Source organism: Glandiceps talaboti, chromosome 1, assembly GCF_964340395.1.
Source record: "Glandiceps talaboti chromosome 1, keGlaTala1.1, whole genome shotgun sequence".
Lineage (NCBI taxonomy): Eukaryota > Metazoa > Hemichordata > Enteropneusta > Spengelidae > Glandiceps > Glandiceps talaboti.
In genome coordinates this window covers 28189204-28205094 of record NC_135549.1, presented here as the reverse complement: position 1 = coordinate 28205094, position 15891 = coordinate 28189204, and the positions used below count along the sequence as shown (strand labels likewise).

The window sequence follows — 15891 nt, the reverse complement described above, 5'->3', positions numbered from 1 at the left end:
GTTGCGACGGCTGATATGGATCGAGATTTTTGCAACTGAAATTAAGTAAACAAACATGTGACGTTCATGGATGGAGCTGAAAATACGAGAACGTTTATGTGGGTTAAGTATGAACCACCATGGAGGGATGTTGGAATTCGGTAGGAGTTTACTAATAAGTCTGTTTAGATAATGAAATAAAGGCTCGTTGTGTTTACAATCGAAAAATATATGTTGCAGCGAGTCTTTGTCACCGCAAAACGGGCAGGTCGCAGTATTACAAATGCCTAGATGAACTAAAAGATTTCCTGTCAGGTAAGTGCCATGCAGTATACGCCATTGTAAGTCACCTTCGTATAAAGATAAAAGTGGTGGATAACAGTCTTTAAAGTTGGGTTTTATGTGGTCAGGAATACTTAAAATATCCCGCCAAACAGTATCAATAGCTTCCGGTAAACGATTTTTGTGATGTGCCTGAATTAAATATTTATACACGGAACCTTTTTCAAATTTGTATAAAGGGAAGTTCAGATCATCTGATGTGTGAAGTTCGACGCTGATATGTGTTACTTTCACTATACTGTTGTCATGGTTAGTCAGATAGGCATCTAATGTATTCATCCATTGAGGTGGTAGAGATTTGTGAACAGTGTCAAGGGTAAGGCTTAGGATTCTCTCTGAGTGTATGGGAACTCTGTGTAAAATATCGGGGGCTGAGAGAAGAGAGGTGTGATTATCATTAATTAGATGTTTGACTTGTGTGATTCCTGAGGAAACAAAGTGTTTGAGGACAAAGGGTTCGTTACGGAGGTAATGTTGAACTTGGCTATTGTAAAATAACGGTTCATTTAAAAGTTCCGAGACACTGCTTGGATCAATTTTACGGATCTTTTGCGCTGTTTTCCAGACATTGAGAGTTTCACGGTAGAAAGCAGGTAAGTGGTTTAAATTCATATTTAGGTCAGTTACGAGGAGCTCTTTTGTATAATTCAAATTTGCAACTTTGCCAAAGTAGTAATCCATCATTTGAAAACGAGGATGTTCATTATTAGTATACAGGTAACGTTGAAGTAGTTGAATACGGAAGGCCGCGACACGAGTTGGAAGGTGAATCAGATTCTGACCACCTTTATCTCTTGGTAAGTAAATTGTCTCTGAGGTTGTCCAGTGTTTTCCACCCCAGAAAAAATTTAGAAATAAACGCTGGAGATGGGAAATGAAATATTCTGGTGGACAAAGGGTCGCTAATGCGTGTAAAACCTTAGACGAGACCAGCTGGTTGATTATCAAGGCACGCCCTCTATAGGACAACTTAGGCGCGAAGTATGACCAACGTTCAAGTTTGTGTTCAATTTTCTGGCTGAGCTCTTTCCAATTTCTGTCCAAGTAGGAATTAGAATTTCCAAGGTAGATACCGAGAAGCTTAAGCCCTGTATTGGTCCATTCGATATTTAGGGGGTTGTCACGACGTCTACACCAGCTTCCGACCCACAAGCCTTTTGATTTGTAAAAATTGATTTTGGCATTAGAAGCGCGTTCATAGATAAAAAGACTATTCTGTAGTTTATGGAAGTCTTCTTCTTTAGTGATTAACACTTCTACATCATCTGCATATGCCGACAGCTTACATTTTCCGGGGCCGTTGTCAGCATGTGGAATTTCTAAACCAGTGATATTAGTTCTAGTTCTGATATGGTTAAGTAAAGGTTCAATGACCAGAATGTACAATTGACCGGACAGAGAGCAGCCCTGACGAATGCCTCTTGCGAAAGTTATGGGTGAAGTGAGGGTATCATTGACTCGGATTAAACACTGGGCTTCATTGTAGATTAAACGAATATAGTCAACAAACTTGTCACCAAAACCAAACGACTTTAAAGTGCTGTACATATAATCGTGGTGGACCCTATCGAACGCTTTCTCTTGGTCGAGAGCGACTATGCCTAGTGGGATGTTATTATCATTTGCGAAATTGATGCTGTCACGTAATAGTGATATGTTATCATGAATCTGACGCCCTGGAACACCACACGTTTGATCGCAGTGTATAATGGAGCTCAGAACGGTTTTTAGACGAAGAGAGAGTGTCTTGGTTAAAATTTTGTAGTCACTACATAGCAAGCTAATAGGACGCCAGTTTTTCAGTAAGTTAGGGTTCCCGGATTTGGGAATTAAAGTTGTAACGGCACGACGACATGAAACTGGTAAAATACCTTCGTTGATTGAGTTTAGCATGACTTCGTGGAAGTCTTTGCCTAGAATAGACCAGAACGTTTTGTAAAATTCGATTGGAAGACCATCAATCCCTGGGGAACGACCTGAATTGAGAGCATTCAAAGCGTTGGTAAATTCGTCAAACGTTATGTCGGTCTCAAGAAATTCGCAATCAGATTGCTCGAGTTTAGGTAAGTTTTCATGTAGAATGTTGGTGGCCTGGAGATCGATTGGTTCAGGGCTGTAGAGATCTTTGTAGAAGGAATTGATAAGAGTGCGAATTTCTTTAGGGTTATCTGTCAGACAGTTGTTTTCGTTTTGGAGATGGATTATGGATTTTCGTCGCCCTTTTTGTTTTTCAAGGTTGAAAAGAAAGTCACCGGGAGCCGTTGAATTATTGAGAAAAGAGTGTCTGCTACGGATTGCCGCACCTTTGTTTTCTTGGTCAGTGATTTGAGAGAGTAAGTTCTTTTTTTCGTTATACGAGTTTTCCAGTGTTGGGTTGTCGGCGAGTTGACTTTCAAGGTGGGCCACTTCTGTTTCAAGATTCTTTTTCTCCATTTTATTACGGTTATGTCTATGGTAACAATACTGTTGTGTAAGCTGTTTTATCTTTTGTTTGCCGATGTCCCACCATATTTGAATTCTGGGGTAATTAGGTTTTTGTTTGACCCATTTGTTCCAAAATTGTGTAACAATATTTTGGTAATCCTCCTCGTCGAGAATGTTGGTGTTAAGACACCAGACTGGATTACGGTTGTTAACACTTTTTTGAGATACTGTTAGAGTTACCAGAGAGTGATCGGAGAAAGCTAAAGAAGAGTTGAGAATTGAGCAATTTTTTATGTGGTTTGAAGAGTGATTGCTAATGTATATTTTATCTAAACGTGCATGGGTATTTTGGCGATGCCAGGTATAGTTTGATATATTTGGGTTTTGATTTCTCCAGGCGTCAATGAGTTTAAAACGACGAAGAATGTTGGATAAAAGGTTTGAAGTTCTGTGGTCGGGTTCTGTACCTCCATTACGGTCACGTGATGGGTCAGTGGTACAGTTGAAATCGCCTCCCATGTATATTGGATCGTTGTCGTTGAGAGAGTTAAGGTGACGTTTAAGAGTTGTGAAGCAATCTAAACGTTCCTTGCCATTCGTAGGGGCGTATATGTTAATTATGTGAATCTTGAGATCATTAACAATCACGTGGGCATAGAGGAGGTGTCCTGGTATCAGTGCACTCTTACTTAACACATCAATTTTTGAATTTGGCGAAAATAGAATGGCTACACCTCCTCGATTAACAGTACCTTCACAGTGAGAAAATATTCCTCTCCCTCTCCAAATGACTTGCCAGGTATTTTCGTCCTGTGGAGTTGTGTGTGTTTCTTGGATTAAGTGAAAGTCCGCACGAGTGTTATTTTTTAGGTATTCAAAGACTTGGTAACGCTTTAGGGAGTCTCGACACCCTCTAACATTTAATGTATCACACTGTAAGCCTGTTGCCATGGCTATGAGTAAAAAATAAAGTTTAGTAAGTACCATGAATGGAGTAAGGGATAATGTTAATTCTCGTTTAGAAGTGGTCAAGTGCGTCACGGTAACTTGTCGTTTTAATGTGTGCTAAGATCTTTGATCTGATTTTGTATACTCGCGCTTTCTGTGCCGAAGTAAGTGTTTGCGTTGTTCGGAAATGTTTCAACCTGTTCGCCAAGACTCTAAGATTTGGCCCGAATTCTCTGCATCTGTCTATTATTTTCTTTGAGTGCATAGTGTCAAGTAAGAATTCGTGTATTTGTTCTGCAGTTGGCCCTGTGGAGTCATTTTCGCTCATTTGAGAAATATCTGACATTTCTGAAGTAAGCGATTCCGTGTCGTCTTCGTTGGTATTTTCGTCGCGGTGTTCGTCATTATTTGTTGTCATTTGTGTTTCTGGTATCACAAATAGGTCTTGTGATTGTTGGTCATGTTCCTGTTCGCTTTGTGATACGTCTTTTAGTAACACACTCCCTGACAATTCGAAGGAAATTGGTGGGGTGGCGCTAGAAACTGGAGAACTAAGATCAGAAGGGATGGAGGGGGGAGAGGATGAGAGAGAGGGTGAAGGAGGGGTTCGTACCCTCTCTTCGTCTGTGTTTTCATGTTGAATATGTTTATTTTCGTCATTGTCAATGTTTGGACTTTGGGTTGTTTCAACACTGTTTTGTTCTCTTATAACTTCTTGACCATCTGCTATTTCCATTTGTGTAGCGTAATTAGTTTCCTTACTCGTGTTAGTTTGAATGTCGGTTGTAGCATTATCAGTATTTTCGTCGGGATTGTCGGTTATTTTTTCGTCATTTTCTTCTCTTTGGGGGTCAGTCGTTTGGTTTACGTTTTCAGCTGTCGATGTCATACAGTTGTCGTTGGAATTCGTTTCATTGTCATTGTCGGGGTGTTTGTCATTGTTTACTGGGTTGTTACGTCGGGTATCATTCTCAGGTGTGTTATTTGGACATTGTCGCTGGAAATGCCCAATCATATTACATTTGAAACACTTGGGCTCATCGGTTGAAATAAAGATGCGGTATTGTCTGCCTTCAAAATTAACGTGAAACATACCTTGGAGGTCATTTTTGTCGATATCAGAGTGGGGTATAATGTATATTTGACGGCGAAAAGATTTCACGTGTCTCAGATTTTCTACTTTACACCCAAGGGGTATTGGTTTCAGAGCACTAACTTTCGTACCATATCTAGTCATTTCCCCTTCAAGCACTTCGTTTGGTATGAAAGGGGGGACACCTGATAAAATTACCTTTGTAGAGGGTTTGACAAGTGGTTCAGCCTGAACCCAAACTCCGTCTATAGCTAGACCCTTAGTACAAACATGTTCAACCCATGTCACTGAATTCACAAATACCATCACCGCGCCGTTTGCTCTCGAAGCAGCGAGAACATTTTCGGGCCCTGTAATGTCTGCTATTAGTTTGACATATTCTTGTATTTTTATGCCTTCAACTGACTGACATCGTATACCATGTTTTCTGGTCAAACCTTGAAAGGGGTTCCGACCCTGGCCTGTGTCAAGCGCGGCCATCTTGGCCACGTCAACAAGAGACCAACGGACACACAAAAACCCTACGAAAAGACGGGAAAAAAGACAAGCAACGAAAAATCAACTTACGAAAATCACCACAGTGTACTCAGGAAGTTAACTGAGGTGGAAAGAACGATGGATGGCCTTTTGAAGCTCGGATAATGCACGATTCAAGGGAGCGCCGCTACACCACGTCTACCTAGCAGTAGTAGTAGTAGTAGTAGTAGTAGTAGTAGTAGTAGTAGTAGTAGTAGTAGTATAGTATAACAATTTACAAAAAAGAAGAGTTTGAAAAAAAGGAAGTTTGTGTTATAATGTTGCCTGGCATCGCCAGAAGCATATCCATTATGCAAATGTACAGGTAGACCAACATCACATGCATTAGTGCAGTTCTCTCAGAAGCAGAAGTAATTAGTGCAGTTCTCTTAGAAGCAGAAGTAAAAAAGTAAACTACCGGCATACAGTATAACATTCTTCTGTACAGTCGTCAACTGTTCTTAAAGCTGGCGTCATTTCTGGAAACGAGGTCATACACTCAAAAAAAATACGATCATGTAAAAAATTAACAAAATTTCACATATCCTAAAAATAAACCATTTTCCATCTTAAAAATGATTTATATGATAACAAATTACCGATCTGACCATTCTAATTTTATTTACATCACGTTTTTTTGTCATTTCCAACTTTGATTCCAGTCCTCTGGGATGTAAACCCAACGGAGATGCAATAAGTAGCTTTGAGTTGTTCGATGTCATATCCTTGTAGTCCCCAGATCTGGGATCCAAGTCACGCCCGCGCGCGCGTACGATAATAATAATAATAATAATAATAATAATAATAATAATGTTTTTTTTTACACTCTGTGCAAAAAGCGCTTTACAATTATTACCCCTGGCTCGGATCATATCGGCACAACGACCCTTTATACTTCCCCAACTCCTTAGTAGCATTAGAAATTGCGTGTGTCTTGTGAGTTGCAATGTTAATCCTATGCGCTTATAAAGGCTGCAACGGATTGCATGTATATCCATGTAGTAGCTGAAGTAGAAAATGTATTTGGGAATTATAATTGCCCATTGGTTATACTACTCAAAATACCATTTTCACGGTGAAACAACTTAGTCATCAACTATAGGCGAAATAGAATTTTTGATTCGAATGTAAGTTGTTAACAAGACACAAACCATTTCTAATGCTACTAAAGGTATGGCAACATTCTCATGTTATTTGAATTGCAATTCTTGCAATTCGGATACTGATTGTGGCTAGAATTTTGTCCTGATAATGAATGCACTGGACGTCATTAAATCTATCGATCTGTGTACTACATTTATAACGTTATGTGAAACCTTCTAGTGCGCAAACTCACATACGCACGCACGCGCCGGCACACGAACACGCACGCACACACACCGCCACACACACATACATACATACATACATACATACATACATACATACATACATACATACATACATACATACATACATACGTACGTACGTACATACATACATACGTACATACATACATACATACATACATACATACATACATACATACATACATACATGCACACACACATACATACATTCATACATACATACATACATACATGCATGCATGCATGCATGCATGCATGCATGCATACATACATACATACATACATACATACATACATACATACATACATACATACATACATACATTCATACATACATATTAGCATACGGAAATATGACGATCGTAATCGTTTACACTGTAGAAACTGTCGCCATGCTTCGGTTATTGTGTTTTTATATGTCAGAGTTCCACCACATCACGATCTGGGGTCTACAAGGATATGACATCGAACAACTCAGAACTACTTATTGCATCTCCGTTGGGTTTACAGTGCATCATGGGAACACAATTATCACAAACGTCATGGCGTGTATAAAGTGTTGGGTTAACTGGCATTCAGCAAAACGTTCACACTATGCGACTGGCATTGACCCCCTCCCTATCCCGACCCCGCGACACATCATTTATCTTCATAATGTTCACTCCTACTACTGTTTTCAAGAAAAAGATACTTAGGGGTATATTTCTAAGATGTATAGGTTACTATACCTTGAACTTTATAGCCGAATAAACGTCGAGGCTTGTACGTGACTGAACAAAGTACTTTTTGTACAGGACAAGTAAAACTCTGAGATGCCCATCTATCAAAGATATGTTACATTTGGTATGAAAGAATATTGTCTAGAAGTACGCGAACTTTAAAGTTTTGGAAATACCTCTCAGGAACTTATAAATTTGAGGTTGACATTTCAGAAGCGTCAAACATTTCGCCATATATCGCTAGAGGGCGTGACCCTTTCGAATTCATTAATGACAGCTAGTTTATTAAAGAACAAACAAACAAACATCCTCAATATCTTACAAGTACGTTTTGGCAGAAGCTTCGATCGATACCCAGTTTTCATCGACTTATCTACCATATTTAAGCAACAAAAATGACAATTCCAACAGTTACATCATAGGGGCCATAAGAATATTTTTCTTTGATCTTATGTCTATACAAATCATCCTACTGTAAACAGCAATAACCCCACCGTCGATGAAACAATTAAATAAATATCCCCAATATTTGTATTCGTTCATTAACCAGGTAAATACAAATGACCTAAGGGGCCTTGTCACTTCAAGTCGCTAGACGAGTAGTCAGACCAGTGACGTAAACTGGGAATATCTTAACAATACGTAGAATGATCAGGGTATGTAACCTGTATTTCCTATTCTACGACAATAACTTGGCTTATGCATGGTATAATTATATACTATTACCCAATATTTTTTATTTATTTCCGAGTCCTTCAGCCGATCGAGGAAAATACGAGTGACCTAAGGGGCCCTGTCACGACGAGTCACTCACGAATAGTGACAACCCATTAGGTCACGAGTATTTACCGGCTGAATGAAGGAAAATATTCGGGAATAATATAATTATACCCTCTTATTTAACAATCCACATGTGTTCTGTTAAAGTTACGTATTTGCTGTTAAGGTGAAACTGGTGTTTATATTTCAAATATTTTTGTTCAGAGATGTCAACAAATGTGAATTTCATCACAGACGCTGGTGTTTCGGTAATTATAATTTTAAGGATGTTGGATCAGAAATAAAAAGTAAATAATCACAAGATGTTGCCTACATCATATGCAGATGTTATGAATTTCTGCAAAGATAGTTATTTTAAAACATGGAGTTCTTGTTACAGCAATATTGCAATATCATTCTATAAATATAGTTTAAAAAATAACCAACCAGCATTTTTTCCAGCATTTATCTTCTTACAACATGTCTTGCGGGAACTGAGTATATTAGACGTACCTTATCTGATCAAGGAGAATGTTTTGGCTCTAATTATTTGCCGTATTCAACATCTCTCTTTGTTCTCGTTTGTATGTCAAATATAAACTTTCTTCAATCATATCTCTCGCGAGATGGGACGAGATTGTCAAATACAACGGACGTGAAATAAAGTAGACGTAAATGAAACGAAACCATCAAACCTTAATATATACATGAATAGAAAGTGATGAGCTTGTGCGAGGTAAACAGAATTCGATCGCTTGGCGACCGTGACGACATTATAAGTGTGACTGGAAAAAAAAATATATCATGTGCCGAATGATGATCTGAAAAAAATAGTATGTCAGTTACAAAGCATTTTTAATCCATGTTCTCACCCCTTTCTAGACTTGGTTTAGTTGTTAATGTCACTTGTGCGATAAGAGGAGGTATTGTCTAGAGTAGACACAAACACAATGCAAGTACTTAGCTGCATTCAAACATCTTATCGAGGCTGATCGTGCATCGAAAATTGTAATATGGTCTTAGTGACGGATATCGAGTGGAGATACTAATAAAAATGTCTTATTTAGATTTGATACACAAACAAACCTACAAATAAATAAATAAATAAATAAATAGATAAATAAATAAATAAATAAATAAATAAATAAATAAAATGAATTCTCCATCAGATGAATCGAATTGGCCAACTTACCCCCGCCATTTTTGTAGCATAAATATGGAAAACGCCAGACGTTACCAAGACCGACAGCAAAACCAATGCAAGAGAGAACGAAGTCCATTTTGCCTGTCCAACTATCTCGTTCTTCCACTTCATCGGCGTTCCCATTGTTTTCTTCAGCAGGGGCAGGAGAGTTGTCCGCCGCGATGTCGTTTTGGCTTTGCACCTCTTTACCCAGTTCACTGTTCGTACAATTCGTCTGAAAATTTTGACCTTCATCTGCGTCGCTTTTATTCATTTCTGGTGAGTGCATATTTTGGGCTCTGACGATAAGTCGACGATCGTAAAAGTTATCAAGTTGTTGACCAAGAATCTAAGACGTACAGTGAAGCAGCGTCAACGTCACGGTGATGTTTTCCCCTTTCTGCTGAAGACAATACCACTATTAACCAAGTACACCGACACGATTCCTCCCCTGTGTTCCTAAGCACACTAGCAAACAACTATAACCCCGAAATAACTTTTACTCGCATATTTTGTCACAGCAGCGTTGTCAATAAACGTGTACGTAAAAGTATATATACACCAAGTATGCCGAACATGAAGGAGTGGGGTATTTCGTGTTGATGAGGACTGCGTGCGCATCATCTACAGAGAACAGCGCGAGGGTCAGTATCATTCATATTATGCGATGCTTGCTTGTCCAGGGTTTGGCAATACCTGCCAATCACCGCATTGGTCTCATAATGGAAACAGTCTTCTGTGGAATCAATTAAATGTACTTGCAGACATAGACTTTTGTTAGCCTATAAATGTGTAAGAAAGTACAAATGTAAGAGACGATATACACTCAGTTTATCGATTTCCTTGGAGTTCACGTCCTTTTAATGATTTCGTTCGCATGATTGTTGTAGCAACATACATAGAATGAATTTAACTATAGATCTCTTTGAAGAAGAAAAAAGACGGAATGTTAATCATTTCGTAACTTTCAATTTACATAATAGAGTTTGAGATCTTCCTTCCACACGTTCATATACTACATAATCTGCCCAGAGTCTACGCAAGAACATGAACCTTTTATACCGACAATCTTTTTGTTCCACGTATTTCTTTTCTGTATCTTCTCAAAAGCATTGATTCTTTTCACTAAGTCAACAATACAATCATTTTGTATAGCGTGAATTACTTTAGAGGCTAGCCGTGGCTTTGAATCTGAAGATATCTGTCACCACGTCTAGAGGAACGAGGAGCTGAGATGAAATGTTTAAATCTATACAAAGCCATCGTGACGCACACAGCAATGCTTGTGTTAATAATCAATCACAAAATTCTGACCGATAATAAGTTAGAGTTTATTGTGGGCAGTTACATAATATCCACATTTTCCATAATAAGACATTACTGCAAATTGTCATATGGATAGGAATTGGGTATTTATTTCTGATTTTTAATTCATAAAACAATTTAATCATGGCTTCCTACTTGAAACATCAACGTGAAACAACAACGACAAAGTCTGTGTTTGAAACTCAATACATTGCAAAAACCTACAAAATGTGTAAAAGGGTTGTTATTGTGCGTACAATAATAACGATTTTACACATTTTGTAATCTTCTGCATGTTACTGAGTTACAAACAAGGATTTGGCATATGTTGTTTCACGTTGATGTTTTAAGTAGGAAGCCATGATAAAATTGTTTTATAAATTAAAAATCCAAAATAAATACCAAATACTCATCCATATGGCCACTTTAACACAATGTTTACGTTACTCTAAGTAGAGTTGGGGGTTCATTTGCATGAACAACTTTTGGTCCATAACTTCTCATTCATCTAGCTGCGTGCGGTGAAGGAGATCTTAGTATTCAACACCACGGATAGCCTCTAGACGGATTATGAATAGTATTAGTTTTCCGAATACAACACAATAAAATTGTTCTGTTGCTAATGCTGTCGAAACTTATATTCAATTGTTAAGGTGGTCTTAGCAGTGTTTCTAAGCTTTTTTTAAAAAAGAAATTCGATTGAAATTATTTACAGAATACTCGATTAAATAGTCTACTAGAGTATAATGTCAATGTATGCCCTCTATGACAGACAGAACACTTGTCTTTTGGCAATGTTAGAATAGTTGATTGCATAGTAGGGGATTTCCTCGACACTTCTTTATACGTATAACAAATTACGTCATGGGATCATTTTATAAGTTATATTTTTTTGACCACATTTGAGTTGAGTCAATTGCCACTGCCAGTTCAGTATGATTCAGTAAACAGAATACAACAAGGAGCTTTTAAATATGCCGCAAAAAATCACTCCCGAAAATGCTTAAACTCAACTTTTTAAAGCCTCCCTTTGTTCATTGTGTTGTGTACATCATACATAAAACTATGTATATAACTAGTTCAAAGTATGTTAATTCCAGATAACCTATTATGAATAAAGTGAGAATTCAATATCATAATATTTTCAAATTTTCCCAGCAGACATGCGTACGTACATACATACATACATACATACATACATACATACATACATACATACATACATACATACATGTACATACATACATACATACATACATACATACATACATACATACATACATACATACATACACGCACACACACATACATACATACATACATACATACATACATACATACATACATACATGTACATACATACATACATACATACATACATACATACATACATACATACACGCACGCACACACACACACATACATACATACATACATACATACATACATACATACATACATACATACATACATACATACAGACATACAGACAGACAGACAGACAGATAGACAGACATACATACATACCCAGGCACACCTACTGACTGACTGATAGACTGATACATAAGTGGAGAGAACGACCGACCACAGGGTCCTAAGAAAAATATAGACACCAACAGCAAAAGACAGAGAAACACAATGACAATGACAGTGACAGACTAGGTAGGATCATAGAACGCCATCAACGGCCATGCATCAAGTGTGAGAAGGTGTGCAATGTTTCAAGTTAAAGTAGGCTAAAATCTAAACAAGTCAAAATCGTCGGTTTCCAGTACTTGATTCTAAACAAATCGTTTCCTCTTATTTCATGAATGTCCACTAAATCAATATGAAAGAATCTATATTACACTCTCCATCATTTGGATGACATGTTAAGTTATTGTGTATATATATATATATATATATATATATATATATATATATATATATATATATATATATATATATATATATATATATATATATATATATGTATATATATATATGTATATATATATATATATATATGTATACATATATATATATATATATATATATATATATATATATATATATATATATATATATATATATATATATATATATATATACAAAACTATTGCGCTCTGCCACTGCGGTATAGAGCACTGTCTTAGCAGATTGATATGTATATATGTTTTCATCTATAATATTTTACTGGCAAGAAATCGAAAAAGTGTCTCTAAACAGAGCGATGTGCATTTGTAACGCCACATGACAGTGGAGTCATTTATAAACCATGCATTTGACCTTTAAAAAACGTGTTTGGTTCCCGTTACCCGACCCCGCCTAGTTTTTCACTGCCGACCCTCAACATTTTGTTTACGTATTCGAGATAAAAATAATAAAATCGCGAAAATCGTGAAACCACGCGAGAAATGTTGTACATGTATATGGAAACTGATGACATCAACTTAAAAAAGACAATATAAAACTGTTCTTCCAATCTGTAAATGGCTTTACATCTGATGGGGAAAACCAATAACACAGAGACAATATAAGCTTACGGAAAACAACGGAAAACACAGCTACCTGAATTAGACACTCAGACATGAAAAATTAAAAAAAAAATCTACCCACCCCCACCTAAAATTGAGCGTAATCGGAACCACACAATATTTTTTAGGCCTTAGCGTGAAATGCACAAAATGGCTGAGCACATGTTGAAGGCAGAGGACTGCTTTACAAGATTTCTATTAAAATAAAGTTGTGTGTGTAATTAAGTTATTTACCGATTTCATCCCCCAAGATGATATGTAATTATAAGTTGATATCAGTAATCACTACCAGTGTACTAAAGGTATAAATAAGTTGATATCAGTAATCACTACCAGTGTACTAAAGGTAGAAATAAGTTGATATCAGTAATCACTACCAGTGTACTAAAGGTAGAAATAAGTTGATATCAGTAATCACTACCAGTGTACGTACTAAAGGCAGAAATAAGCTTTACACGTAAGTCTGATTGGACTTTTCCTTTAATCGCCCAGTTTACATGTTTTCTTTCAATCATAAACTACCAATTGCAAATTCAAGACAGCAACAGGAACGTTCACTTTCCACTTTGGGTCTTGAATACATCATTTCTAGATCTCCATGTATGTTGTGTTGTTTGAATAATATGCCTTTTTTATCTGGCTTTCAGTCTTAAATTAAAGAGAGATCATTTGTGTAATTCTCATAAACCCAGGTGTGAAAACAGCCTTAAATGAGAGCGGCGTACTTTTTTATGAAAATTTCTAATATCGATAGCAAAGATTATGTCGGCAATCTGCGGAAAACAGCAAAAGCCTACTGCTGAAAATTGCATCGGAACGTGACAAAGGGGATAATGATTGCTTGCCTGATGAGCAAAATTGCTTATCGATCTTGGAACAAATTTCCCTAGGAAATTTTGCAAAGAACGCAGAGAATTTCAACACAATATAGGCATAGAATACCGATTTTCAAAGAAAGTGCTACTTCGCTTGTGCAGCAAAGCTTAATTTCCCGCGAATTTTTCGAGAAAAACGGACAGAATTTCAACAATGTTCCTGGCGTACAATACCAATTTGCCAAGTGCTACATCGTGAACTAGCATCGTATCGTCGTGCTTTTAAAAGACAAAATATCGTCACTTGTTTATATCCCTAGGGTTATTAATAGTGGTAATGTTGGAAGGCTCAAGCAGTAATGTAAATCTATATAACATTATTTCAAACCTGCACTGGCTGCAATCTAAGACACTTTTTCATCAAGTTACCAAAGTATAGTCACTAACTGTTTGTTCAGTTACTTATAAAATAATTATATATCTGTTATGATTATTAGCTTTATCGATTTTATCCGCGGGAGTTTAATGACAGGTTTAGATCTGTAGCAAGTAATTTATTTTCAACTTGAAGTCGAATCCGCGTTACCCCTGTTAGTTTCGAATTTCGGCGATGACAGTGATCTTTCTAAATTTTAAAATATTGAATTATTCAATTGACAATGCTAGGGCAAATGATGAGGTTGAATTTCATGCAAAAATGAACAGAAAATTAGTGAAAATTTTCATTTTGCAAGGTTACCATCTTTGGATGCAAGTCATCTTTTTGTCTTTTCGGTATTTCCTCCTGTTTTCTTTTTTCTTTCTTGGTCTGTAATGTGGTGTACATGTATTTCTATTTACTCATAATGGAAATAAAAACATTTAAGTAGTGATCATATTTTTTTTAATACACAACATGGAGGAACAATACACATCAAGTCACACAATGTTCAGGTTTAAATCTCGCTGCATATTACCAGGAAATGACTTGTGAATGATAACGTTTAAAATGTACAAATTCAATGCGGCGCTTTAGTGAAATGGGTAGGTAACTTTGTCCAGTTCATGAAATAGTCAATCGTGTTGCCCAGGTTATGAAGTGGGTATTGTAAGATATACCCAGTGCATGAAATGAGCATGATTTGTAGGACACACACATAAAATAAATATCAATCAAACAACTTTATTATCATGTATTTACAAACTCATCACTTCACAATTCGTTTTTTTATAATTGTAATTCAGTGTAGCTTGTGATTTTAATAAAGTTCGCTAATCAACACCCCAGTTCAAAACTCTTGCCCCCCAAAATTAATTTGGCCCCTTATAGATGGCAGAGCGTAATAGTTTTGGTAGTACTGGAACTCTTTCTTGGGTGTAACTCGGAGTTTCACGCATATTGCGATCATCAGACACTCTGAGGCCTACTCTCTGGGTGTGCTGTATATATGAGAGTGAGAGAGAAAGAGTAAAAAAGAGACGAGGGGAGAGAGATGACGACGGACGGACAGACAGACACAGACAGACAGACAGACAGACAGACAGACAGACAGACAGACAGAGGTCATTGATTGTATTGATAAAGGATTAAATGAAAAAGTAACGTGACAAGATTCAAATCAAAGAAATATCTGGTAATGTTAATGGCGTGAATACTAGTACGCCAAATATTTCGACAAAATATATATATTAACAGTAAATGATACAACAAACTGTCACCGTGGTATTCCCGTGACTGTGATGTACAAATACATGCCAGTGTTTTTGCGATGGTAGGTTTAGTTCCTTAACTATTTGAATATACACTTTTGCCTAGTTTTGCTTTGTTTGTGCCCAGAGTGAGTCAACGGTTATTTTAGGATGGAGAAAAATAGAATAATCCATTTTTAGTCGGTCCAAAAGGGGGTATTGAAGAGCTTTTTAGTATGCAACGAAGGGTATTCGACAACATAAAGGGTCTCGAC

At 37.0% G+C, this 15891-nt stretch overlaps 1 protein-coding gene across 1 annotated transcript in view; it reads right to left on the bottom strand.

The window, feature by feature from the left end:
• Nucleotides 1-9601, bottom strand: part of LOC144435314 (sodium- and chloride-dependent GABA transporter 1-like) — a 39424-nt gene extending 29823 nt beyond the window's left edge. Inside the window, exon 1 of the mRNA XM_078123910.1 lies at nucleotides 9322-9601. Within this exon, the coding sequence (XP_077980036.1) occupies nucleotides 9322-9601 (280 nt within the window). The remainder of the gene's footprint in view (nucleotides 1-9321) is intronic.
• Nucleotides 9602-15891: the final 6290 nt, after the last annotated feature.